The 27078-nt window shown below is 38.7% G+C and overlaps 1 protein-coding gene across 10 annotated transcripts in view; it reads left to right on the forward strand.

Annotated features, from left to right (window-relative positions):
- ZNF536 (zinc finger protein 536) overlaps positions 1-25106 on the forward strand; it is a 619087-nt gene extending 593981 nt beyond the window's left edge. For all 10 annotated transcript variants that reach the window (XM_043986055.1, XM_043986058.1, XM_043986053.1 and 7 more), the window contains one exon: positions 22153-25106. In XM_043986055.1, the coding sequence (XP_043841990.1) occupies positions 22153-22388 (236 nt within the window). In that variant the 3' untranslated portion in view covers positions 22389-25106. The remainder of the gene's footprint in view (positions 1-22152) is intronic.
- Positions 25107-27078: the final 1972 nt, after the last annotated feature.

Here is a 27078-nt window from a genome sequence, read left to right on the forward strand (position 1 = left end):
CATGGGGAAGGGAATAGGATGGAGGGAAACAGTTAACAATAGTAATTGTGAAAAAGAGAAAAGGGGAAAAATTATACAAAAATATTTATAGCAACTCTTTGTGGTGGCTAAGAATTAGAAATCAAAGGAATGTCCGTCAATTGGAGATTGACTGAACAAGCTGTGGTATATGATTGTAATAGAATATTATTGTGCTATAAGAAATGACAAGCCAGAGGATTTCAGAAAAACCTGGAAAAACTCATATGAATTGATAAATAGTGAAGTGAGCAGAACCAGGAGGATATTGTGCGTAGTGACAGCAGTACTGGTCTATGAGCAATTGTGAATGACTTAACTACTCTCAGTAATACAATGATCCAAGAAAAGCCCAAAGGGCTAATGATGAAACATACTATCCACCTCCAGAGAAAGAACTGATATTGATTGAACACAGACTAAAAAAAAAAATAGTACTTGTGGATTGTACCTATATAACCTATATCAGATTGGTTGCTGTCTTGTGGAGAGGGGAGGAAAGGGAGGGAGGGAGAAAAATTTGGAACTCTTGATCTTATGAAAATTAATGTTGAAAACTACCTTTATATGTAACTGGAAAAAATAAATAAAAGTTAAAAAAATGATTAGAGAGTTTGGTATTAACCCCTATCCCAAGAAAATACAAGGAAGTTAAGTGACTTTCATGTGAATTAGTCTTGGCACCTTAAAGGTAATGTAAGCATGAAATTCAAGAATGAAAATCTGAAGACACAAACAGAAACAGCTGTCTGAAGAGAACAAAATGAATCAAACAATTTAGGCTTAAAAAAAAATTGGAAGCAAAGGCAGGTAATGGTTGAAGAATATAGAGAAGGGGTTTGGGACCATAAGATTAGTGTCAAGAGCATTAAAGCTCAGAATGAGCTGAATCTGCTGGTGAATATTAAGGAGAACAAAAAAAGGCTTTTAAAAATCTATGTTGTAAGCAAGGGGAAGATCAAAGAAGGAATAGGACCATTGTCTGGAACAGAGATGATGGTAACAGACGGTGTCAAGAAGGCAGGAGAATTTCAATTTTATTTTGCTTCTATTTTCTCTAGGAAAGAAAACGATTTTATAACTGGGAGAGAACACAAATGGTTAACAGAGAATTAAAAACTTGATATAAATAATACCTAACATGTATACAGTGCTAAGAGTTTTACAGAGTGCTTTGTATATGTCATTTGATTTTTACAACAACTTTGGGAGTTAGACACTATTATTATTCCCATTTTAAAGATGAAGAAACTAAGGCTGAGAGGTTAAGTGACTTGGCCAGGCTCATATAACTAGTGTCTCAGGAAGTATTAGAATTCATATCTTCCAGATTCCAAGTCCAGACCCTAGCTACAATACAACCTAGATAGCTAAGTAAGATAAATAAGTAAGATAAATGCAGAGGTGCCCCCCACCAAGACACCTAGCTGTCCACAATGAGTTTAGGTCAAAAGACCAAATTAACTCTGTCCCAGGATATTGAAAGAGCTACTAGATGCTATGTCTGACCCCCATTGGTGATATTGAAAAATTCCAGAGATTAGGAGAGTGCCCTAAGATGAGACAGGCTGGCAAAGCTTAAAACACTATGTAAAGGGGCAACTAGGTGGCGCAGTGGATAGAGCACTGGCCCTGGATTCAGGAGGACCTGAGTTCAAATCCGGCCTCAGACACTTAACACTTACTAGCTGTGTGACCCTGGGCAAGTCACTTAACCCCAATTGCCTCACACACACACACACTCACACACACACACACACACACAAAACCCCCCACTATGTAAATAGAAATATGTATAGTATGATTCTACATATATGTTCATACACCACATATATGTTCATATATGTATATATGTATTCATATCTAGTGGTAGTCATCTCTAGGCCAGAGTGGGGAGGGAAGGGAAAATATAAAAAAGTGAAGAGCAGAGAATAAAAGAAAATTTATAAGGAAGTATATAAAGTAGAATAACTTTGAAAACATGTAGTACTTATATATTTTTTACAAAAGTAAATAGTGTGAAATGTAAATTCATGGTTTTATAGTGAAGCTTCTTTTTATGTTGCACTGTGTACATGGAAATGTTTTTTTCTCTGTACATATTTAAGTTCAAAATGAATTAAAAAAAGAATTCTCAAAAAAACCCCACTATACAAGGGCTTATTATAACAATACTAATTATTATAAATATATTTTTAAAAATGGAAATGTCTTCAAACTATATGTTATCAGGATTTATTTCAATCATTGGCAAAATCCTAGCATTTAACACTGAAGAGATGATTTGTAAGTATTTAAAAAATGAAGTGGTGATCACCAGGAGCCAGAATGGCTTCATTAAGAAAAAGTGATGTGAGACTAACCTCATTTCCATTTTTGACAAAGTTCCTATACGAGCAGATTAGGAAAATGCCATTAACACAGTATACTTGCATTTTGCCAGAGCATTTAACAGAATTGCTCATGTTATACTTGATGACAAGATGAAGAGATATAGGCTAGAAAATAATACAGTTAGATAGATTAGGTTGAATGACCAGACTCAAAGTGTAATTAATGTCACTTTGGAGTCAAGTTTACTAGAAAGCCCAAGGGATCTGCTCTGGGCTATTCAATATTTTTTTTAAAATGATGATGCATAAAACTGAGTTTGTATATTTATCAAATTTGCAGATGACATGAAGCTCTCAGAGAAAGCTAGAAATTGAATGACAAAGTTAGGATTCTAAATAAATCTTGATAAGCTTGAAAGATGGACTAAGCGAATAAAATAAAATTTAATAGGAATCAATATAAAGTTCAACATTGGGTTTGAAAAATCAACTGTCCAAATATAGGTTGGGTGACCCTGTTAGACAACTAGTCTTCAGTGAAAAAAACAAAAACAAAAACAAAAACATTGAATTTATAAGATCAATGTCAGTCAAGAAAATGAAATGATAGCCAACCCTCCCAAAAAACAAACAAACAAACAAAAGCTAATGGTATGTTAGATTATATTTAGAGAGGCATATTGTTCAGAACAAGGGAGATGACATTTACATTCTCTTCTGTCCTGGTCAGAAAACACCTAGAGTGCTCTACCCAGTGTGCAGCAACACGTTTATTTATTTTATTTTGTCAATTATTTCTCCCATTAAGTTTTATTTTTCCAAGTTACAAGTAAATACAAATTTTAAACTCTGTGTTTCAAATTCTCTTCCTCCCTCCACCCCACCCCCCAAGAACTCAAACAATTCAATATAAGCTGTACATGAGTAGTCATGCAAAACATTTCCACATTAGCCAGGTTTTGAAAGAATTCAGACAAAAGCAAAACTTCAGATAAAGGAACTAACAAAAAATAATATGCTTCAATCTGTATTCAGACACCATCAGTTCTCTCTCTATAGATGGATCGCATTTTTCATAGGACATTCAGAGTTGTCTTGGATCATTGCATTGCTGAAAATAAGCAAGTCATTCACAGCATATCATCTTACAGTATTGCTGTTATTTTTGGATACAGTACATTTCATGTTGCATCAGCTCATGTAGGTATTTCTGGGTTTTCCTGATTGCATCCTGCTCATCATTTTTAATAGTAAATTACATTTATATAGTATTTATTTATATAGTACTTTAAAGAGGGATTTCCTTACGATAAACTCATGAGGTTGATTCTTGCATCAACGGTAATAGGTAACATTTACATAGTACCTTATAGCTGACAAAGAATTTTCTTCACAGTAGCCCAGCAAAGTAAGTACCATATGTTGACAAAATCAATTCTCATGATCATTATCAGCATCAATCCATCCGAATTGTCATCAATCAATCCCCATCTTCATCCAATCATCATCAATCCATCAATCCACCAATCAATCATCACCATCTTACATTACTCTTGCCTCTGCTTCAAAATTTTTTTCAGTTACTATTGTTAACTGTTTCCCTCCAGCCTTTTCCTTTTCCCATGATATTTACTCTATTTTCTATCTTCTTTCACCCTATCCCTCCTCAAAAGTGATTTGCTCCTGACTGCCCCTCCCCCAATCTGCCCTCCATTCTTTCACCCCTCCCTCCTTATCTCCTTCCCCTTCTACTTTCCTGCTGGGTTAGATAGATTACTCCACCCAATTGAGTGTGTATGCTATTCCTACCTAGAACCAACTCTGATGAGATTAAGGTCTTTGAGCCAATTCTGATGAGTGTAAGGCTCATTCACATACTGCATCATATGTTGGGAAGGACATTGACAATTTGGAGTTTGTATAGAGCAGGATGAGCAGGAAGGGGAGAAGAATGGAGAACATTTTATGTGGCATATGTGAGTATATTTAGCTTGAAGAAGACTTCAAGGAGGATGTGATCCTTATCTTTAAGTATTTGAGGTGCTAGGATGGCTAGGTGAGGCACCCTGGATTGAGTGCCAGGCTTGGAGTCAGAAACAAATGAATTCAAATTCAGCCTTAGACACTCACTAGCAGTGTGATCCTGGGCACTTAATCTCTCTTTGCTTTGATTGTCTCATCTGTAAAATGGGGATAATAATAGCACCTATCTCCCAGGTCTGTTGTGAGGATCAAGTAAAAGCACTTGGCTCATACTAAGTGCTATATAAATGTTAGCTATTATTATTAGCTATCATATGCAAGAGGGGTGAGCTTTGTACTGCTTGGTCCTAGAAGGCAGAAGTAGTAGCAGAGGGTGGAAGTTGTAGAAAGGCAAATTTAAGCTCATCTTCCTAATAATTAGAACTTTCCAAATGTGAAATGGGTGTCCCATAAGCTGGAGGGTCTTTTCAAGGGGAAGCTGGATGACCATTTGTGAGGAATAATATACAAGAGATACCTGTTCATGTAAAAGATTCCTTCTAGATACCTTCTGACTGTGATTCTGGAAAGCATTTTGATGTCAAGACTACTAATTTATGCTTTAATTTCACTACCTATTGAATGGAGCACAATGAATTCATTTTCATGAGAAGCAGTGTGATGTGAGGAAAAGAGCTGTTGGTCTTAGCAGAAGAGTCTCAGTTGAACCCTCTGGCTCTGAAATTGACATGCTATGTGACCTTGATCAAGTCACTTTAATATTCTGGTCTTCATCTTCCTCCTCTGTAAAATGAGGATAACGATTCTTCTTCTTCTTCTTCTTCTTCTTTTTAGGGTGATGAGGGTTAAGTGACTTTCCCAGGGTCACACAGCTAGTAAGTGTCAAGTTAGGGGCACCACCTAGTTGCTCCTAACAATTCTTCTTTAAGACAATGGAGCAATGGTTGGAGCAGTAGGCCTGGAATCAGGAAGACCTGAGTTAAAATCTTACCTCATGTACTTACTGGCTGTGTGACCCTGGGCAAGTCACTTAATCTCTACTTCAATTTCCTCAATTGTGAAGTGGGGATTATAACAGTACCTGCCAGAGTAGATGTGAAGATTAAATGAGTTAATAATTTTAAAGCATTTAACACAGTATCTGGCACATAGTAGGTGTTTTAGAAATGGGTATTCCCTTTGCTTCCCCTCCCCCCTGCAAATGGTTGTTGGGAAGAAGGTACTATATGCATTAATAATAACTCATATTTTGGGATAGCTAGGTGGTGCAGTGGATAAAACACTGACCCTGGATTCAGGAGGACCTGAATTCAAATCCAGACTCAGACACTTGAAACTTAATAGCTGTGTGACCCTGGGAAAGTCACTTAACCCTCATTGCCCTGCAAAAAAACCTCCTCATATTTCTTTGGTGCTTTATAGTTGACAGTGTTTTAAGCACTTACTACATGCAGTACACTGTGACAAAAACATACTATCCCTACCCTCAAGGAATTCATAGGGTGGTAGAGGGAAAAGGAGCATGTACAAATGACTCTGATCTATGTTCAAATGTAATATAAGCTCATAGATCTAGAAGGGATCTTAGGAACTATCTCATCTAACCCCTTCATTTTACAAATGAAGAAACTCATATCCAGGGAAAATGAATGATTTGACCTAGGTCACACAGAGGCAAACCTAGAACCCAAGTTCTCTGGTTCTAGAGCCAGTATTGTCTTTCTACTATTTCATACTCCTTTCCCAGAGAGGGGTGAAAGAAGGGGAGAAGGGCTGGCTCATTTCCATTTGGAGGGATAAGCAAAGGCTTCATGGAAGAGGAGACCTTTGAGATAGATCTTGAAAAAAAAAAAACATTTTCAGTGAGGGAATATATTCAGAGCATGTGCCATGGACTAGCTAAGGGCATGGAGGTAGGAGACAGCACAATAATAACAGAATGACCTATGGTTCATTTTGATTAGAAAGTAGGATGTAAGATAGAGTAGTGTGACATATAGCCAAAAAGGTGGGCTGATGCCAGATTGGGAAAGAACTCTGAGAGTATCATTAGTCTATATTTGATACTATAGTCAATAGAAAGACACTGATGATTTTTTTAGTAAGGAAGTAAGCAACATTATGAGGTAAAAAAACACCATTAAAATTATTTTGGTATCTATGAGAAGGATGAGTTGGAAAATGGATAGATTCTGGAACTAGGGAGACCAGTTAGAGAATCTCTGCCTATTTAAATCTTATCCAGTCAATACACATTTTTTAAGCCCTTTCTATGTTCCAGGCACTGTACTAAATGCTGGGAATACAAAAAGAGGCAAAAGACAGTCCTTGCCTTCAAGTAATTTATACTCTAATGGGGAAGACAACATGCAAATATATATAAAGAAGCTATCTATCTATCATCTTTTTTTCTTTCTATACACACAGACACACACACACGTGTGTGTGTGTGTGTGTGTGTGCTAAAACTTTCTGTAAAAGATAGAATTGGGTTTTTTTTTTGGGGGGGGGGTGAGGCAATTGGGGTTAAGTGATTTGCCCAGGGTCACATAGCTAGTAAGTGTTAAGTGTCTGAGGCCGAATTTGAACTCAGGACCTCCTGAATCCAGGGCCAGTGCCTTATCCACTGCACCACCTAGCTGCCCTTGAGGAGAACAAATTTTTGAAAAGATAATTACCAGAACACCTGAGGATAGAAATTTTGTTATCTCTGTATTCCAAGAGCCTATGTAGTTCCTTGTGCATAGTAAGCACTTAAATCCTTGTGGTTTGATTGTAAATGTGATTGAATTTAGCTACTAGGATGTGATTGGTGATTTTGAACATAAAACAAAAATTCAACAATTATGGGTTAAATGAAACAAATGTAATGAATTTGCAGACTTGAACTAGAAGGAGCCTAAAAGAATAATAGACAAAATTTACATAAAACTTGAAGATTTGCAAAGAACTTTGCATATACAGGGTGGGTCAAAAGTTACAATGGTTTTGTAACTTTTTGAAAATTATTTTTTCTTTATTTTTTCCCATTTATGAGATTTGATTTTTCACATGTAATGTAAATTTCATTTCCTACATATGCTTTTTTGTAAATTAAAAACAAAAAATAAAGGAGTTATTAAATATTGGAAACCCCTTCATGACTTTTGGCCCACCCCGTATTATCCTGTTTGATCCTTACACTAACCCTGGGAGGTAGGTCCTATTATTATTCCAGTTTCACATATAAGAAAACTGAGGCTAAGAGAGCTTAAATTACTTGTTCCAAGTCATTCAACTAATAAGTACTTGAGTCAGTATTTGAGCCCAAGTCTTCCTAATTTTAGGTCCAGGGACAAAAGTCAGATAGCCACTATGCCACCTGGCTGTCTTAAAGATCTTAGAGACCACCTCGTGCAATCAGTCATTTTTTTCCAGGTAGAAATGAAAACCCAGGGAGGCTGAGTTGCCCACACAAGTAATATCTTGTGGTGCCAGGACTAGATTTCTGGCCCAATGTTTTGTATATTCTACCATGAAGTCTACCTTCAGAGAGATTTGTAGGGTACCTTTCCTAAGGGTCCACCAGCCAGATAGCCATAGCCTATCCCTATTTCTAATGCCATATATGTCAGGCTTCTTATTGGTGATCTTTCCCATTAATATATAGCACACATGTGTCCATGTGTACACATGCACATACATACACACACTTCCTGGCCACAACTATAGGACAGATGTGGTAGGATTTTGAGATGTGTGTGTGTGTGTGTTTATTCTGATATGTTGTGTCACTCAAATAAGACAATCCCAATGTGATAAGTTGCCAAGTTTTGTGCCCATATATAAGCCAAGACACAGTATGATGTTGTAAGGTAACTCAGAAGCAAACCCAGCATTTTCTTCCGAGCAATCCATGGAAGACATGGCAAAGAGATAGTAGTAAAGGATTATAATTGGGAGAAATGATGTGTAGGTTACTAAATCTTCACCTTGGGGAGTAAATGTAATAATAAAAAAATGGTGCAGAGGACAGGGAAAAAAAAAAGTCAAAAAGTCCATTTGATTAGGCACAAGCATTTAGGATTTAGGGCTACAGAGCTAGATCTGAGTGCTGGCTTTGGGCCCCAGTTTCCCCAAAAGTAAAAGAGGGCTGATCTCTAAAGATCTCTACCAGTTTTAAATCCCATGACCCTACTCTCAGGTCTGGATTTCATATCATTAAGTAATGAGGATATTTGCTAATCTTTCTAAGATGAGGATGTAGGATTAAAGACTGAATCAACATAGGTTTGTCATGCTCCAGATTCTCCTTCAGGTGTCCGGGATTTTGACCCAGCAAGCCCTCCCTCACAACCCCTCCCTGCATCCTTCAACAGTTGTACCGCAACCAGGACTCTACCACCATGAGGGGTTGGGAGTTTCTTTAGGACCCAGAGGGCAGTGATGCAGACTTGTCATCACCCCCATCCTTATCATCTTCTTGCCCCCTCCTGAGGCTCTCAGATTCCCGAACCCAACCTGAACCACCTTGAACCTTGTCATCCCGCATTGCAGGGGCTCTGAACCATCAGGAAGGTTTCCCATTCTCTCTGGAGCCAGGTGCCCTTGCCAGATTTTGAGCTGTAATTAATGGATGGGTTCCCCTAGAGGACTAGGCATTTTGCTTCCGCCCCTTAGGTGCAAGCAAATTGCAGATATTCCCATCTTAGCAAGTAAGAAAAATACCTGGTTTTGCTACTTCTGTGGTAAACAATGTACCACTAGCTTTCTCCTTACTCTTCTTGACCCTCTGCTCTGTATACATATTTATATATTATTCATAGTGGATTAAAAATGAATGTGCTCTTTACCACTGTTCTACTGCACAGTGACAATACAAATTAACTTATTGTGTACTTACTTTTCACATGGCAGGGATAGGAAATTTTGATGGCCTCAAATGCTAAGTGATAGAAAAAGGGAAACGTTGCAAGCTGCTTTGGAGGTTGTCACCAGAATGGGCATTATTGCTAAACAGAGGATGTAGCCAGCTCTTTGCAGAGTACAGTGGGAGGTTAGGCACATGTTCTTCAAATACTCCCAAACTCGTCATGATTCCCCTAACTCCATGGTCATAGATCCGTTCTATTCAATTTTGAAGGCTTTTCAGTTGTTTAGATGCCCTGTCCCCCAGTAAAACCCAAGTATTAAAATTTAAAAGATGCAGGGTGGCTATGATAAATATGCTGTAGAACTGTCTTGGGACTCAGGAAGATCTGGGTTCAAGTCTTGGTTCTGAGGTATATTGGCTGTGTTTCTGGGCAGGATACTCAACCTTTCAGTAGACAACCCCCCAGACAAGTCTATTTTTGCAGATCTGTGCTGTTAGAAGTTTCCCCATGGAGAATTATTAATACCAATGAAACCATATATCCAATGCCTAATCCACATTACTCCTTCCTCCTACTAAAAAAGAAAGAAAGAAATAACCATAGAGGGGGTAATATTTTGAACTTATATCAGCTAATATCTAATCAGAGATTCATTCATTCATTCATTCATTCATTCATTCATTCAAAGGAGCATTTAGTGAGTGGCTACCATATTCCAGGCACTATGCTAGATGCTAGGGATATGAAGGCATAAAGGTAAGACAGTACCTGCCCTCAAGGAACTTACATTCTGTTGAGATCATTGCATCAAGCTACAGGTTCACTATGAGGAGTCAAGGCAGAGTGCCAAGTACATAGTCAGCATTTAACAAATGTTTGTTGACTGACTATATAATAGGCAATGTGCCAGCATCAAAAGAGCACTATATTTTGAATCAGAGAACCAAGGTTTGAATCCTGGCTATGTTTGCTACTTACCACTTGTGTGACCTTGGACAAGGCACGTAAATTTTCTAGACCTCAGTTTTTTCACTTGTAAAAAAAGAGAGAGTTGGACCAGATGAAGTATAAGGCAACTCTTAGCTCTTGAAGAGGACCATGACATCAGGGTGATGTCATGACTTGCAGTGAATTGGATTAAGTGAAGGAGGGCTGTGTAAAGTTACCAGCCTTAGTCTCTCCTCCAGAGCCATCTGGGTCCAGTGGCAAGATATTCATCAGGACAACTGGAGATGAAGCAACTGGAGTTAAGTGATTTGCCCAGGGTCACATGGCTAGTGAGTGTCTGAGATGCGATTTGAACTCAGGTCCTCCCAACTTCAGGGGCAGTGCTCTATCCACTGCACCACCTAGCTATTCCTCTAGAACCTATAAAATAGAAGAGAAAAGCCTTACAGGCAGAATTATAACATAAAGGAAGTCAGCCTTTGGTGTATTCCCTGCCCCAAACTGGAATTTTAAACTTGCCAAAGTGGTTGAATTTTGAGAGGTTGTTGATTTGAAATGCTCTATCATTGCAAAGTAAGGGATTATATTAATTTGTTTTATTTCAACCAGTATAAATGCCCATATAGTCAAACTTTCTCCCATGATTTTTCTTCTTTTTAATAGCGCCATTTAGACATGGATTTGCATAAGTAACTTTATCACTGCTAAATGCTAAAGAACCATAAATTAGTTCAATCCCTGGTTCGAAGGGTCTGAGCCTCACCAGATGGGGTATGCTCTCTGGCAGGCCTTTTACTCTATTACACTGGGAAGTTTTGATGGGAAAGGACCAAGGAGGTGATGGCCTGCACCAGTAAACATTGTTTTCTCCTTCTGAGAATGTTGCTGACAAATCTACATTTAGAGATTTTGTTTCTCTAAAGCCTATGACACCAAGAAGAGACTAAGAAAGATTTCAACAGATTCTCTTAGGTTTCCTCTGTTTCCTGAGTTTAAGATCATAATTACTTTGCAAATGTTTAATTTAAGCATGAAAAAAACCAACAAAACCCTGTATCTCCCTGGGTCCAGTATATTGGTAGGAAACTGAGTACAGAATATGGGAGCATAACTTATGCCTCTCAGAGTATAGTTTAATGGTTTTTCAGTTAACACCAATCACACTAAGTAATGTCATATGATGGTTAAAAGAACATTGGGGGGGGGCAGCTAGGTGGCGCAGTGGATAAAGCACCGGCCCTGGATTCAGGAGGAACTGAGTTCAAATCTGGCCTCAGACACTTGACACTTACTAGCTGTGTGACCCTGGGCAAGTCACTTAACCCCCATTGCCCCACAAAAAAAAAAAAAAAAAGAACATTGGGGGATGGCGGAGGAAAGGCAGTGAGCTCCTGAACTCATGACACGATTGCTTCAAAAAACATCCAAATAATGTCATAGGAAAATGCCTGGAGCAGCAAAACTCACAGAAGAATGTGCTGAAATCATCTTCTAACCAAGAATGGCTTGGAAGGTCAGAAGGAGGGAGCTGCTGTGCTGATACAGGAGTTGAGCCCAACCCCACAGTCACCCTGACACAGATCCGGTCCCAGGAAGGCCTCACCAGAAAAGCAGACCCCCAGAACCTCTGAATCAGCTGAAGCACCAGTGTTGTCTGGAACTAAGCTCACAGTCTGGTGAGTGGGCTGAGCCCTGGGCAGGGGGGAGACTACAGGGGTCTATGCTGGTGCTAAGGCAGAACTTGGATTTTACACCCCTGCAGAGAACCAGGAGGTAGGCTTGAGTAGCAGTGGACCAGGTGGGGAAGGGGCACAGGCTCGTTGGAGCTAAGAACCACAACACACAAAGCTGGTTGATTAGCAAGTTGGTGTGGGGTCATCTAAGCACCAGGGAAAAGGCTGGGCAAGTGAAGAACCTGATCTCCTTAAATCATACCACCTGGGACTTCTTAAGCTTGGGATACTGCAGCCTGGAAACAGTGCCCCACTTTAAGGAGCTAAAAGTGTAGTAAAAGAAAGGCGAGATGATCCGACAGAGAAAGGTGAGGACCATAGAAAGTTTCTTCAGTAACAAGAAAGACCAAGGGGCACCCTCAGAGGAAGTTGTCAACATCAGGGCCCCTATATCTAAAGCTTCCAAGAAAAATATGAATTGGTCTCAGGCCATAGAGGTGCTCAAAAAGGACTTTGAAGATAAAGTTAGAGAGGTAGAAGAAGAAATGGAAAGAGAAATGAGGGTGATGCAGGAAAGACATGAGAAAAAAAGTCAACAGCTTGAAAAGTCAAATTGGCCAAATGGAAAAGGAGGTACAAAGCTCTCTGATGAAAATAATTGCCTAAGAATTAGGATTGAACAAATGGAAACCCGTGACTTTATGAGAAACCAAGACACAATAAAGCAAATCCAAATGAATAAAAAAATAGAGGGCAATGTGAAATATCTTCTGGGAAAAACTACTGACCTGGAAAATAGGTCCAGGAGAGATAATTTGAAAATTATTGGTCTACCTGAAAACCATGATCAAGGAAAAGGCTTAGACACCATCTTCCAAGATCTTCTCAGGGAAAATTGCCCTGAAATTCTAAAAGAAGAAGCTAAAGTAGAAATTCAAAGAATCCACTGATCACCTCCAGAAAGAGATCCCCAAAAGAAAACTCCTAGGATTATTATAGCCAAATTCCAGAGCTCTCAGGTCAAGGAGAAAATATTGCAAGTAGCCAAAAAGAAAGAATTCAAATACTGTGGAGCCCCAGTCAGGATAGCACAAGATCTAGCAGCTTCTACATTAAAGAACCAGAGGGCATGGAATATGATATTCCAAAGGGCAAAGGAAATGGGATTACAACCAAGAATCACCTACCCAGCCAAACTCAGCTTAATCTTTCAGCGGGGAAAAAATGGGACTTTAATGAAAAAGAAGACTTTGTGATGAAAAGACCTGAACTGAATGGCAAATTTGACTTTCAAATACAAGACCCTAGAGAACCATAAAAAATTGGAGCTAGGGGACATACCTGGGGTCATACAATGGGCGACAGTCTTGTGTCTGAGGCCGGGTTTTGGCTGAGATCCCCCTGGGTTCAGGGGTGAAGCTTTGTCCATTGTGTCACTTAGCTAGGTGATGACATCTTCAGGGTTAAATTGAGGGGTGAAGGGAATTCACTGGGGGAGGGGAAAGGGCAGAAGTGAAATCCTACATGAAAGTAACAGAAAAAGGCTTATGGAGTTGGGGAAGAGATGGGAGAGGATCAGGGCAGTAAACGAATTTTACACTCATCAGAAAAGGCTCAAAGACCTTAAACTCATCAGTGCTGCCTCAAGGAGGGACTATCAGACACACCCAACTGGGTGGAGTAATCTATTTAATCTGGGCAATAAATGAGCCTAACACTCATCAGCATTGGCTCAAAGACCTCAATCTCATTAGAATTGGCTCAAGGAGGGAATAATGTACACACTCAATTGGGTGGAGTAATCTCTATAACCCTGCCGGAAAATAGGAGGGGAAGGGGATAAAGAGAGAGGGGCAAAAGAAGGAAGGGCAGATTGGGGGAGGGGACAGACAGAAGCAAATCCCTATTGAAGAGTGATAGGATGAAAGAAGATGGATAATAGAATAAATATCGTGGGGAAGGGAATAGGATGGAAGGGAAACAGTTAACAATAGTAATCATGAAAAAGAGAAAAGGGGGAAAAATTGTACAAAAAATATTTATAGCAACTCTTGGTGGAGGCTAAGAATTGAGAATCCAGGGAATGTCCATCAATTGAGGAATGATGGAAAAAGATGTGTTGTATGATTGTAGTGGAATGGTCTTGTGCTACAGGAAATGACAAACAGGATGATCCTAGAAAAACCTTGAAAGACTGATGAACATCGATGTATAGTGAAGTGAGCAGAGCTGGGAGGACCTTGTGTGTAGTGACAGCAGTATTGTTCAATGAGTAATTGTGAGTGACTGAACTTCTCTCAGCAGTGCAATGATCCGAGACAATCCCAAGAAACTACTGAGGAAGCTTACTATGGACCCCTATAGAAAGAACTGATAAAAAGAACACTTGTGGATTGTACATATATAACCTGATTGTGATCTTGTGGAGGGGGGAGGAAAGGGAGGGAGGGAGAAAAATTTGGAACTCTAAATCTTATGAAAATGAATGTTGAAAACTACCCTTACATGTAAATGGAAAATAAAATAAATGTTTGTTGCTAGAGAAAAAAAAGAAAAGAACATTGACGGGGCAGCTAGGTGGCACACAATAGATAAAGCACTGGCCCTGGATTCAGGAGGCCTGAGTTCAAATCCATCCTCAAACACTTGACATTTACTATCTGTGTGACCCTGGGCAAGTCACTTAACCCTCATTGCATACAAAGAAAAAAAAGCATTGGGTTATGAGTTAATCAATCTATCAACAAATGTTTATTACACACCTGCTGTGTGCTAGTCACTGTGCCTAGTGCTGGGATAAAAGTATAAAGAATGAAAGGATACCCATTTTCAAGAGATTTACATTGAAATGATGGAGACCATATACATATACATGCACATACAAAATAAATATAAAAAGAATAGATACGTTACAGTTAATTGTAAGGTAGTTAGAGAGTGAGGGCACTAGCATTTGGGAGCTTCAGGAGAGGCTTTGTGCAGAAAGTCGTGCTTGAGCTGCTTCTTAAAGGAAGAGAAGGATTGCTTGAGGCAGGATACACACACGTGTGTGTGTGTGTGTGTGTACACGCATGCTCACTGGCTATATTTAAGGAAACCAGGAAGGCCAATTGGTCAGGATCACAGAGTACTGAAGGAGAAGTGATTTCCAATGAGGCCAGAAAGAGATTGGAGCCAGGTTGTAAAGGGATTTAAAAGCCAAAAAGAGGAGGTTATATGTGATCCTGAGATAATAGGGAGCCATAGGAGTTAAGTAAGGGAATGATATGATCACATTTTTACTTTAGAAAACATTATTCATATGCTTTGTTTTTATCTTACAAACATTTATAGTTGACTCCTGCTATGTCAGAGGTCTCTTATAACAAAATAAAACAGATAATCAAAAAGAATAATACAGTGACTGCATCTGAAAATGCACGCAACATTTCACATTTGTTGTACCCCCATCTTTCTGTTTCTTAAAATGAAGGGAAATCTATTTCCTCCACTTCCCATCACCCACCCCCTCAAAGAAAAGAAAAACAAATTTATCATAACAAATATGCAAAGTCAAACAAAACAAATTCCCTCAATGGCTATATACAGAAATATGTCTCATGACATAGTGCTAGAAATGCTGGCTATAGCACTAAGGTAAGAAAAAGAAATTTAGGGAATAACCAGAGGTAAAGAAGAAGCAAAATCATCACTTTTTTTTCTGAATGAGATGATGTACTTAAAGAACCCGAAAGAATTAATAAAATTAATTGAAACAATGATAACATCAATAGTTATAGAATATAAAATAAATCCACACAAATCATTAGCATTTCTCTATAATTCTTGTAAAACTCATCCAGAAGAGCTAGAATGAGAAATTTCATTTAAAATTATGACAGAATGTATAAAATACTTGGGAATTTACCTTCCATGATAGAAATAAACAAAACTACAACTATTTATAGAAATAAAAACAAACCTAAATAATTAGAAAATATTAAATGCTCATGGGTAGGTTGAGCCAATATTTTAAAAATTATAATATTGCCTAAATTAATTTACATATTCAATGTCATATGAATCAAACTATTAGATTATGATTAAGGAAAATACTATGATGTACTAAAGTAGTGAGAGATTTGAAGTAGGGAGACCAATCAAGAGACCATTGCAATGATCTAGGTGAGAGATGATGAAGGACTGAATGAAAGTGAATAGAGACACATGGCAACTGCTTTGATGTGTGGGGTGAGGGAAAATGAAGAGTCAAAGATAACAAATCTGGAAAGTTTCAAACCTGGCCCGCTAGAAGAGTTGTGGTGCCTTTATCTAAAATAAGAAAGATGAGGAAAGTGATGGGTTTTGGAGGGAAAGATAATGAGTTCTACTTTGTAGATATGGAATTTGAGATGTCTCCACAACATCTGATTTAAAATGCCAAATAAGGGGGCAGCTAGGTGGCTCAGTGGATAAGGCATCAGTCTTGGATTCAGAAGGACCTGAGTTCAAACCCAGCCTCAGACACTTACTAGCTGTGTGACCCTGGGCAAGTCATTTAACCCCCATTGACCTACCAAAAAACCCCCAAAAAACCCCCCAAAACAAACAAAAATAAATAAATAAAAGGCCAAATAAGCAATGAGTAATTCCTGGCCGAAGTTTGGGGAGAAACTAGGTCTAGGAGTCATTGGCATAGAGATAATTAAACCAATGGGAGGTGATGAGGTCACTGTAAGTATAGAGAAATAAGAGTCAGTAGGCAAGACAGCATCTTTGGGAACTCCTCCAGATAAGGGGTGTGATTTTGAAGATGAAACAGAAAAGAAGAGCAAGAAAGAAGAATTAGACAGGCAGGAGAACTAGGAAAGAGCAGTGTCACAAAAAGACCAGAGAGGAGAGAGTATTCAGGAGATGAGAAGGATCAACAATGCCAAATACAGCAGATAGTTCCAAAAGGTTAGGCAAGTGGGGAGGGTGGTGGTGGTGCAGGAGACCATCACATTTGGCCATGAAAAGAGATCACTGGTAACTTGGGAGAGAGTGGTTTCAGTTGAGCAATGAGATTGGAAGCCAGACAACAAAAGGTAGAGATATGAGTGGGAGGAGAAAAGGTGGAAGCAGGGAATTAGTACATGAAATCTAGTCTTGACCCTGCCATTAGCTAACTTTGTGACTCTGAGTAAGTTACTTAACCTCTTTCTGAGTCTTAGATTTCCCATTTGTAAAATGGGGATAATAATGGCAACTTACTGTATGGAGTTTTTTGAAGACAAATGAGTCAATGCTTGTAAAACAGTTTCCAAACATTAATGCACCACATAAATTTTTTATTATGATTGTGGTTATTGTAGTTGTTGTTGTTATCACTATTATTTCATTTTACCCTCACATCAACCTTCTGAGACAGCCTTGGCAGGGATATAGTTACCTCTTTAAGACTATAAACTATAAGGGCAGCTAGGTGGCGCAGTGGATAGAGCATCAGTCCTGCAGTCAGGAGGACCTGAGCTCAGACACTTGACACTTACTAGCTGTGTGACCCTGGACAAGTCACTTAATCCCAATTGCCTCAAAAAAAAAAAAGACTATAAACTATAGAGACAGTGCCAATCTGCATGGTTAGAAGTTTTTCACCAGACTGATGAGGTCACAATGATGGAAAATGAATCAATACACTGATCTAGGTCTTAGTTTCCTCATATTATGGACAATACCTTCCTATCTCATTGGTAATGCTGCTGTAACAATTAAAATAAGATACATATTTTAAAAAAAATAATCAAATTGAATCAATGCCTTTAAAAATGTAAAAAAAACATCTTAGCTGTTCAAAAACAGGAGGCTCTATGGGCTGATTTTGACCCACAGGGTGTAGTTTGCTGGTATAGAAGATGGACTAGGAATTAAAAATCCTGGATTTCAATCGTGGCTTTTCTATGCATTACTTGTATGACCCTGGCTAAGTCATTTCCTCAGCCTAGGCCCAAGTGTCTTCATCTTTAAAATAATCAGAATGGGGGGGCAGCTAGGTGGCACAGTGGATAAAGCACCGGCCCTGGATTTAGGAGTACCTGAGTTCAAATCTGGCCTCAGACACTTGACACTTACTAGCTGTGTGACCCTGGGCAAGTCACTTAACCCCCACTGCCCTGCAAAAAAAAAATAATAAAATAAATAATCAGAATGGAGTTGCACATCTTTAAAGTCCCTTCCATCTCTAATATTCTAGCTTACATGAGGGCTTACTATTTAACTGGGTGATGTTACTAGAGATGTTACTATGTTACTAGAGATGAAAGTAAGACATTATTATTTTATAGTAAGCACTATAAAAAGACAAGGCATTTTTGACTGAGTGGCCACAAAATATATTGTAAATATATTACCATACCTGTCAGATATTTCTTTTCTTTTTTGTTGATGGGGTGATGAGGGTTAAGTGACTTGCCCAGGGTCACACAGCTAGTAAGTGTCAAGTGTCTGAGGCTGGATTTGAACTCAGGTCCTCCTGAATCCAGGGCTGGTGCTTTATCCACTGCGCCACCTAGCTCCCCCATATGTCAGATATTTCTATAAATTTATTTTTATAAATTGCAAATAGATACTTACACATGGATTTCCACATATTCAAGGTCACTTCTTTGATGGTTCTTAGTTTTCGAACCTGTCAAATAGGGAGATTTTACAATGGTCCTTTCTATTCTCTGGCAATATATGACTCTATGTGAGTAATAAGCCTTTGGGTTTTATGGTTGTATTTTTTGTATTATATACAACACACCATCTTCATGGTGTATTTTATATAATAAACAATTCACAATTATATATGCTAATGATAAGCAGGAAGAAATTAAACCCTGAAACAACTCTAAAAATTCATTATAATCAGGAGTTCCAAACCTCCTTTCCCATGAAACATGTCACCAGATTTACCATATTGGAGTGGTATGAAATGGAAATAGACCATATTGTTATTAGTAAGAAAAGCCCTAGATAAAGAAGTAGGATTCAAACCCAGCTCTCCTGACTCTGTGTATTTCTTACTGGCTTGTATGACTATTGCCAAGTCATTCAGCCTGAAGGAGCCTCATTTTTATTTTCTATGTAGGGAGGGGTTGCACTGAAACACTTCACACAAACCTCAGAATATCTTCTGGCCTATTCTGGTGAGAAATGTCCTTTCTGCATGTTAAATGATGAAAACCATCAATACTACTGGGCAAATAGAACAAAGCATATTCTCAAATCAACTTCCAAAGACTCGAGAGTTCAGAAGGCACATTGATAGCTTCCTCTTTTAAGGAAATTACTTTTTTAACTGGGTACTAATTTCATTTATTTCTACATTTCTGGAGAAGTATTGTTAGAACCCCTCTAAATTTGGGTGCTCTGGAAAAAGCCCCATTTGCTTTGCCTTAGTTATGGCACTTGGGGCAGTAATACTTGCCATACCTAATTTATATCATGCTTTTAGAAAATAATTTTGTAAACTTGAAAAAAAAATGTGATATAAATGTGTTGCTGTGATTGCTTTTTGTGACTGTTAATAGATACTGAATAGTTAGTCGGTACAGGAGGGCAAGCCACCCCTTTGATCCCTCAATAGCTGAGAATTTTGTTATCCTACTCTACTAAACACTTTATGTTAACAGATATTTTTGTGGTGTCAGGGTCATTAAAGGGAACTTGGGGGGAGTTGCTTGTGTTTTGAAAATTAGAATTAGGAAAATGAAATTCCAAATTTCTCCATCCCAAATTTTTCAATCTACCTTTGCAGTTGGCAAACTAAATCATTATAATAACACTGCCTTAATGCCTATTAGGTGACTGGGAAAGAGGAATGACTTCACAGCTTCAGCCTTTCTGTGCCTTGGTTTCTTTATCTGTAAAATGAAGGGTTGGATTAGATGGTCTTTGACTCCCAGTTCTAGCTCTATACTCCTTTGTTCTTGGTACTGTTAGGGAGATTTAAAAAAAAAAAGGAAGTTGAAGTTCTCTTGCAGGTCTTTCCATCTGATTGAGGAGACAATGCCTGCTCTCATGGAGCCATTAGATCATCACAATCATTTGATGATATTCTTTTTGTCTATCAGAACAGAAGTACTAACAGACTGCAGAGAAGAAGGAGCTTGGGGTGGGCTGGAAGAATAATTGCTCACATTTACAGGGCCCTTTAATGATCTCCAGATCTAATATTTAGAGCTAGATGCAACCTTACTGTCATCTGGTCCAGCCTTTTCATTTTACTGATCAGGAAACCACACTTTGCCCAAAGTCCCTTCCATGGTTAAGTGGCTGAGCCAGGATTTGGATTCCTGGTCCACACGGCCTCTCAGCTTGCCAAACACTTTCCTCACCAACAGCTCTAAGAAGCAGGTAGTGCAAAAAGGACTCCTACATCCCAGATGAAGCGACCGAGGTTCAGACAGGTGAAGGTGACTTGCTCAGAACTGACATAAGAACCTACGTCTCAACAGACCAGAATTTCAGGAAACCCTTTCTCCACCAGGCAAAGCTGCTAAAGTCTTTCTGGGAAAAAAAGCATGGCAGCTAGGAAAAGAGGAATAGATAGAATTCCAATAAATAACAGCATAAGTAGGTAGCAATAATGGGAGTGCAGAGACTACTAAAAACAAAAATACCCCCCCCCCCAAGATAAAAACAGCAACAACAACAACAACAACAACAACAACAACAACAAAAACCACTCCTGGAAATCAGAAATATAGGAACTGCCCTGAAAGATGTGAAGATAATTTTTTTTCTTCATTTAAGGCACTTAATGTGAAGTAGGCAGATTTCTGGGGAGAAATCTCTGTGTGTGGAGAAGTAGAATGTTTTATAAATAGTCTAAGTCAAGGCTGTGCAGACCATGGGGTGGGGTGGGGGTTGAGTCCTTTGTTAAGACACATTGTCCCCCTTCACTTAGTTGCTGTGTTCTGAATTTTTGTATATTAGGGTTTCCATACATAAGTTTAACGAGTAATAAAGCAGAGATGATTATTTACATTAAAGACTGCCTTTAAAGAACATTACTTCACTAGGAGGCCCCCCTAGGCACTTAAGCAGTTGTTTGCAGAGAGGCTGGGGGTTAGGGGGCCAGGGATCAGAGATATTAAAGTGAAGGCATTAGGAGATGCTGAGTGGCAAATTAAAAGCAATTCGGTAGAGACAAAATGGCTCTGACTTTATCATATAAGTCTCTGGGAAAACATGGTTTAATTTTACAAAAGAAAGATGCCTTACCCACTGCTTTTCTGGGGAGTAGCTCTCTCTTGAAAAGCCAGGGGTGCATGGTTTGCTGTCTCTTGGGAATGTCTAGCCTGGGAACACTGAAAATCCTTTTAGAGCATGGGTATGTGCATGTGTGTTGGGGTGGAGAGTGGTGGGGTGGAGGGGCAATGTTAGTGTCTGGGCCCACTTAATTTTCTTCCTGAATATTTCTGAGCAAATTAAACCCAGCTAAGGGCATTTGACCTCTGATGCTGCTAGTTGGAGAGACAAAAGCCCATAAACTTCCAGAAACAGTACATCAACTTTCCAGCATAGAAGGAAATGTGATTGCTTCAATATAACTTCCTAAACCAGTTTTTCAATATGGCAAAAATGTGTATGTGTGTCTGAACAAAGAAATGAAACTGTGGGGAGCAGCACTCTTTCTTCACTCATTCATCTTCTCTTCAAAATGTAAGGTTGATTGCAAGCCTTTGACTATTAGACCTCAAGAGCTAAATTCAACTTGTGTAGTAGGTACTTCTAGAAAATGCACACAGGCCTAGGTTGTTTGACCCCTGATTTCTTTCTATCTGTCTACACTCATCTCCCTGGTCCCCCAATATGTATATATGTATAGACATAATGCACAAACACACACAATAATGGAAAATGAGTTGGAAGGGTAGTTTCTACTTCATTCAAAGGTTAGAGACACTTCTCCCATCCCCCTCAACTCCCTGGAACCCTTGGTTAGTACCGAGTCTATGCATGGTTTGTGTCTACATCTTTCTCCAATAAAAAGTTAATGAACAAATATAAAGGAGGCCCAGTTATTAAACTGTTTGGCCTGGGCTGGACTGCCATACGGAGTGATTGATGATCATTTTATAGAAAGGCCAGGTGATATCTAGTTTTCTCTTCTCCCCAAGCGAATGGATTAAAATCTCTGCCTTAGAAGCTCTCCTTTCCAATTATTGTCTCTGTGACTCATCTGTCTCTTTTTCGTTCTCTTTGTTTTCCTGTAGTTTTCATGAAGTACTTTTTCCTAAACAGAATTTAAAAAAAATAATAAATTTATTAAATGTGCTGGGGGGGGGGAACCTCCTGACCCTTGACCCTGCTAACCATATTTTTGTCTATCTTCAGGTCACAGGCCTTTCCAGTGCAGATATTGTCCATACAGTGCCTCTCAGAAGGGAAACCTGAAGACCCATGTTCTTTGTGTCCATCGCATGCCTTTTGACAACAGCCAGTATCCCGATCGCAGGTTCAAGCGCTCCAGAGTTGACTCCGAAGCTTCTGGGAATTTAGAGGAACCTGCAGCTGTCAGACCCGGGAGCTCAGCAGAGCTAACGGAGGTGGGCAGCAAGGCCCAGGAGTAACAGCTGAACAAGTCCATCTGTATATTGCAATATTATTTTACAGTCTTTTAGATAGGCATTTGGTAAGAGAGTTTGCTAACTGCATTCCAAGGAAAATAAAGAGTTGTATACAGCCCCCCTCGTCCCCGACCCCAACCCAGTAGTGTACAGGATGTTTAAAACATTTAAAATATATCTATATCTATATATCTATATATTAAAAAAAATTTCCCCAGCCCTTGAAAATGGCTGCTAAACTGTTACCCGGCAACAAATGCTTCCAAACAATGCAGGTGGGATAATAAAGTGATTTCAAAAATGTGAGGAGGTCGTTAGTACTCTAAAAAGCAGGGGGCACTTCAAACTCTAAAGTGGTCTTTGTCCAAAAATAACGCTCTTAACCGAAAAATGATACCATCTCCATGATTTAGTGTTGCCTCCGAAGATTGAGAGGCTGCGTTTTCATTGTTGAAAACACCTTTATAATATGATACCGGCGGCTGTCATTGGCCCGGCATAGCAATGAGATGGCTTGGTACGCTAGCTACTGTGGTGCCAGTCAGACTGGGGCTGTCACTGCAGAGAAAATCAATGGGAGTGGTGTCGTAACTGCACTGGAGGAGAAATCTTAGCCGGCCCCTAACGAGGGTCAGGACTGACTGATATTGGAAAAGATTGCGATATTACATTTTCATTTTTTAAAAATACACAGCCGCATGAATCAATGGTCAGGAAGGATGTGCGGACACATGTCCATTGCAGATTTGATGAGTGATTCCTTTTTTCAGCTCAGATGGCAGTATTGAGGGAAATGCTTTTATTCTGGGTCCTTTTTTTTTTTTTTGGATGAAGAAGTAGGTGTCTACTAAAGAAATCTAGGGATACATGATATATCATTATTGTTTAGTAAAACTAGTTGGCCTCATTTGTAGAAGGTGCTGGTGAGAAACTGAATTTTATGTTATAACAGAGGGTTTAAAAATTCTTTTTTTTTTTACTTAAACATTGTTTTTTTTTTACTTGAATAAAGGATTTTCTGGTCCTGGTTAAGTTTTTCATCTTTTAGTTTTTATAAGTGTGACAGACACAGGGCAGCAATATCTTCTAGAATGGGCTCTCCTGAAGTAGCTTGAGCTATAATATGAATCCCAACATCCTGTGCTTTGTCTTTAAGGAAGAAAGTCTTTGGGTAATTGTTTTTGTTGTGATTTTTTTATAAAACAAATGTGTTCTATTTTTTGTTTTTTTCATAAAACAAATGTGTTCCACTTTTTTTTTTCCTTTTTGGCCAATGATGCTAGGTTTTCTGCTATTTAGATCCTCCATATTAAGTTCTTCCTTCACCACAGAAGGAGCTTTTGAGGGATGCTATCGAGATGCTTAACCCCAAACCTTGCAAGAAGACTATTGAAAGGTTTAGTCTTAAATCTGCTTGAATGGCTTAAAATTTCAGCGTTTTAAAGTGTTTCCTTTTACAGACACAGGTACTGTGGATTGTGATGGTAGAGAAGTATTAACTTAGTCTAAAACAAAATCAACCAGAACCTAAAAAATAAAAATAAATAAAAGAGTCAATATTTCCTTGCAGGCTGGGAGCACAGAATAAAACCCCAGGGCCTTAAAATTTCAGCTCTGCCTAAAGCAGTTTACAAAAATACTAAACTGCAATCAATGTAAATAAAATTCTTAGCGCTATCCTGAGACTGGAAAAAAAAATCTCAGGCTAATAAGGAATACGGTTTGCATATGCTGTCGAAAGGGTGTCATCCAACTGAAGTTTCAGTTTAAATGAGTTCGCTGTGCAACTTGGACCCATCTGGCATAGAGCAGGCTGCTTTCTTGTTTTTCTAGTATAGTTCTCACTGCCTTACTTAAATCGAGTTGATAAACTTAATGCAACTGTTTCTATGACCCTAGAGAAGGGATTGAAATGTTATTGAAAACTTTCTGACTGTAGTAAGCTTTAGAATTTTAACTGCACTACTGTGTTTGGTGACTGTGTCAGTCGCTTGCTTTCTGTGTGTTTGCGCCCGCCTTCAGTATCTTAGCAAAAAAAATAATAAAATAGAAAATAGGAAAAAAAGGAAAGAAATAAAATTTTAAAAAAGAACAAAAAAAAAAAAGAAAAAAAAAGAAAAAAATCAGAAAAAAAAGAGAGCCACATTCCATCTCCTGCATCAAGGAGATCCTTCAGTATTCTTTGTGTCTTCTGAACAGTTTCAGATGCGACAGGCAATAATTCTGTTTGTGACATTGGGAACATCTACCCTTCTTTGTGACGTGTGTGTTGGCTCCATTTGGTCCAGTGCTACTGTCCCTTTTTCCCCCTCTGACGTGGGCCTTTTTTCCAGAACATTTGTAACTTGTAAAACACACAAGTGACAGTGGCAGTGGTGCATTGTCAGTTTCTGAATATCATCAGCTTCTCATATCTAAACATGTCAAGTTTTTTCTCTGTAACTTCTGTAGTCTGTGGTACTGGTCATAATACTGTCTACATTCCTACACAAAGAAAAATAAAAAAAAAATTTCTCTCTTGGAGGAAATCTGAGATCAATAGAGTAGAGGATTGTGTTGCTATGCTTGTAACAAGTAGAAAACTTTGTATTTAAAGTTTATTCTTGGTCATTATTTATTATTATAATACATCAGTTGACAGAACTTTATTCTGGTATAGAAAGTATTAAAAGTTGTTTTTTTTTCAGCAATGACTGTTTTCTTTCTCCTGTTAGAATAAAATGTCTCTGAAGCAGCAAAGTCTTATCCAGTGTTTTACGCAATAAAACCTCTACCTCTGGAAAACAAAAACAAAAACAAAACCAAATACTTTTCCTATTTGTGTCTCTTTATTAGGAACAGTTAAATCCATTTCTGAAGGTTTGTCAGATTGTTTCCAATACTGAGGGTGGCCCTTCTGGCATCAGGTGAATACATTGTTATATATCCCTGTGGTACATGTGCTGGGATGGGATATTTCTCAGCCCAATTTTACACCATCAACAACTGTATACAGTATAAACTTCTATTTGTTGTTCAGCCATTTCAGTCATGTCCAACTCTTTAGGACCCCATTTGGGGTTTTCTAGGCAGAGAAATTAGAGTAGTTTTGACATTTCCTTCTGTAGCTCATTTTACATTTGAGGAGACAGGGTTAAGTGACTTGCTCAGGGTCACATATCTTATTAAGTGTCTGAGGCCAGATTTGAACTCAGATCTTCTTGTCTCCAGACCTGTCTTTCTATCTATTGTGCCACCTAGCTACCACATTTACAATGATGCCTCCCTCTAAAACAAGGGTGTTTAACCTAAGGTCTGGGGCTTTGTTTTTGAATATTTTGATAACTTCATTTCGATATAATTAGTTTCCTTTTTAGTTGTACACATTTTTTAAAGACAGCCAAGGGGGTCTAGGACACAAAAAGTGAAGACCTCCTTCCTACAATAAAAGGAGAATAATGATCTGTATCCCTCCTAATCAGAGGGCTATATTGAAGCTTAAATGAGATAATAGATGTAAATACACTTTGAAAAAATACATTGTTCTAGCTAAATGCAGGCAGTGGTGGCTCAGTGGATAGAGTGCTGGGCCAGGAGTTAGGAAGGCCTGAATTCAAATCTAGCCTCAGACATTTACTATCTGTGTGACCCTGATCAAGTCAAGTAATCCTGTTTACCACAGTTTCCTCATCTGTAAAATGACTTGGAGAAGGAAATAGCCAACCACCTCTAGTATCTTTGCCAAGAAAACCCCAAATGGGGAGTCTGCCTCAGTTTCTTTAACTATAAAATGGGGATAATAATAGCACCTGACATATTTGTAAAATACTGAGCACAGTGAGGGGCACATAGTAGATTCTACGCAAATGCTGATTTCCTCCTCCACCCCCCCCATGCAGTAATAATAATAGCACTAGAACCCATCTAAGGTGAATCCATATTAAAAATATTCACCACTGTGTTAGTGAGGCTGAGAGAGGAACAGTGGAAATGGATTTGCATTTGGATACTAGCTCTGAAGCTTATGCACATTCATGACCTTGGGCAAGTCATTCAACCTCTCTAGGCTTCAGTTTCTTCACTACTAAAATGAGAGGTAGGACAAGATGAACTATGAAGATTCTTTCTACTTTTAGCTCTATGACCTTATAATCTTCAAGAATACTTATGCCAAGGGGTTCCTGCCTATTATGAGGAGAAGGTCCATGGACTGGCTAGCCTTAGTTTTGCTGTCCCACAGCATCACTGGTGACACCAGCACTGATGCATTTCTAAATTCCTTCTCTGTTTCATGGGGTCTTTACAAAGCAACTCCTGAGAATTTGGGAGGTGCATTAAATACAATGCAGATGTCATGGGATATTCAGACCTAGATTTGGAAGAAAGGAAATGAAGATTTATTAAGGACCTACTATGTTTTGGTTTGCCCCTAGGCAAATGACTTAACCCTTTTTGCCTCAGTTTCCTCATCTGTAAAATGAGCTGGAGAAAGAAACTGCTAACCACTCCAGTATCTTTGCCAAGAAAACCCCAGATGGGGTCACAAAGAGTTGGATATGATTAAAAAATGATCCAGCAACAAATAGAACTAACTATAGGCCAGAAAGTGCTAAGTGCTTCACAAATATTATCTCATTTGATCTTCACAACAACCCCAGGAGGTAGGTGCTATTTTTATCTTTCCTACTTTACAGTTGAGGAAACTGAAGCAGAC

Source organism: Dromiciops gliroides, chromosome 2, assembly GCF_019393635.1.
Source record: "Dromiciops gliroides isolate mDroGli1 chromosome 2, mDroGli1.pri, whole genome shotgun sequence".
NCBI lineage: Eukaryota > Metazoa > Chordata > Mammalia > Microbiotheria > Microbiotheriidae > Dromiciops > Dromiciops gliroides.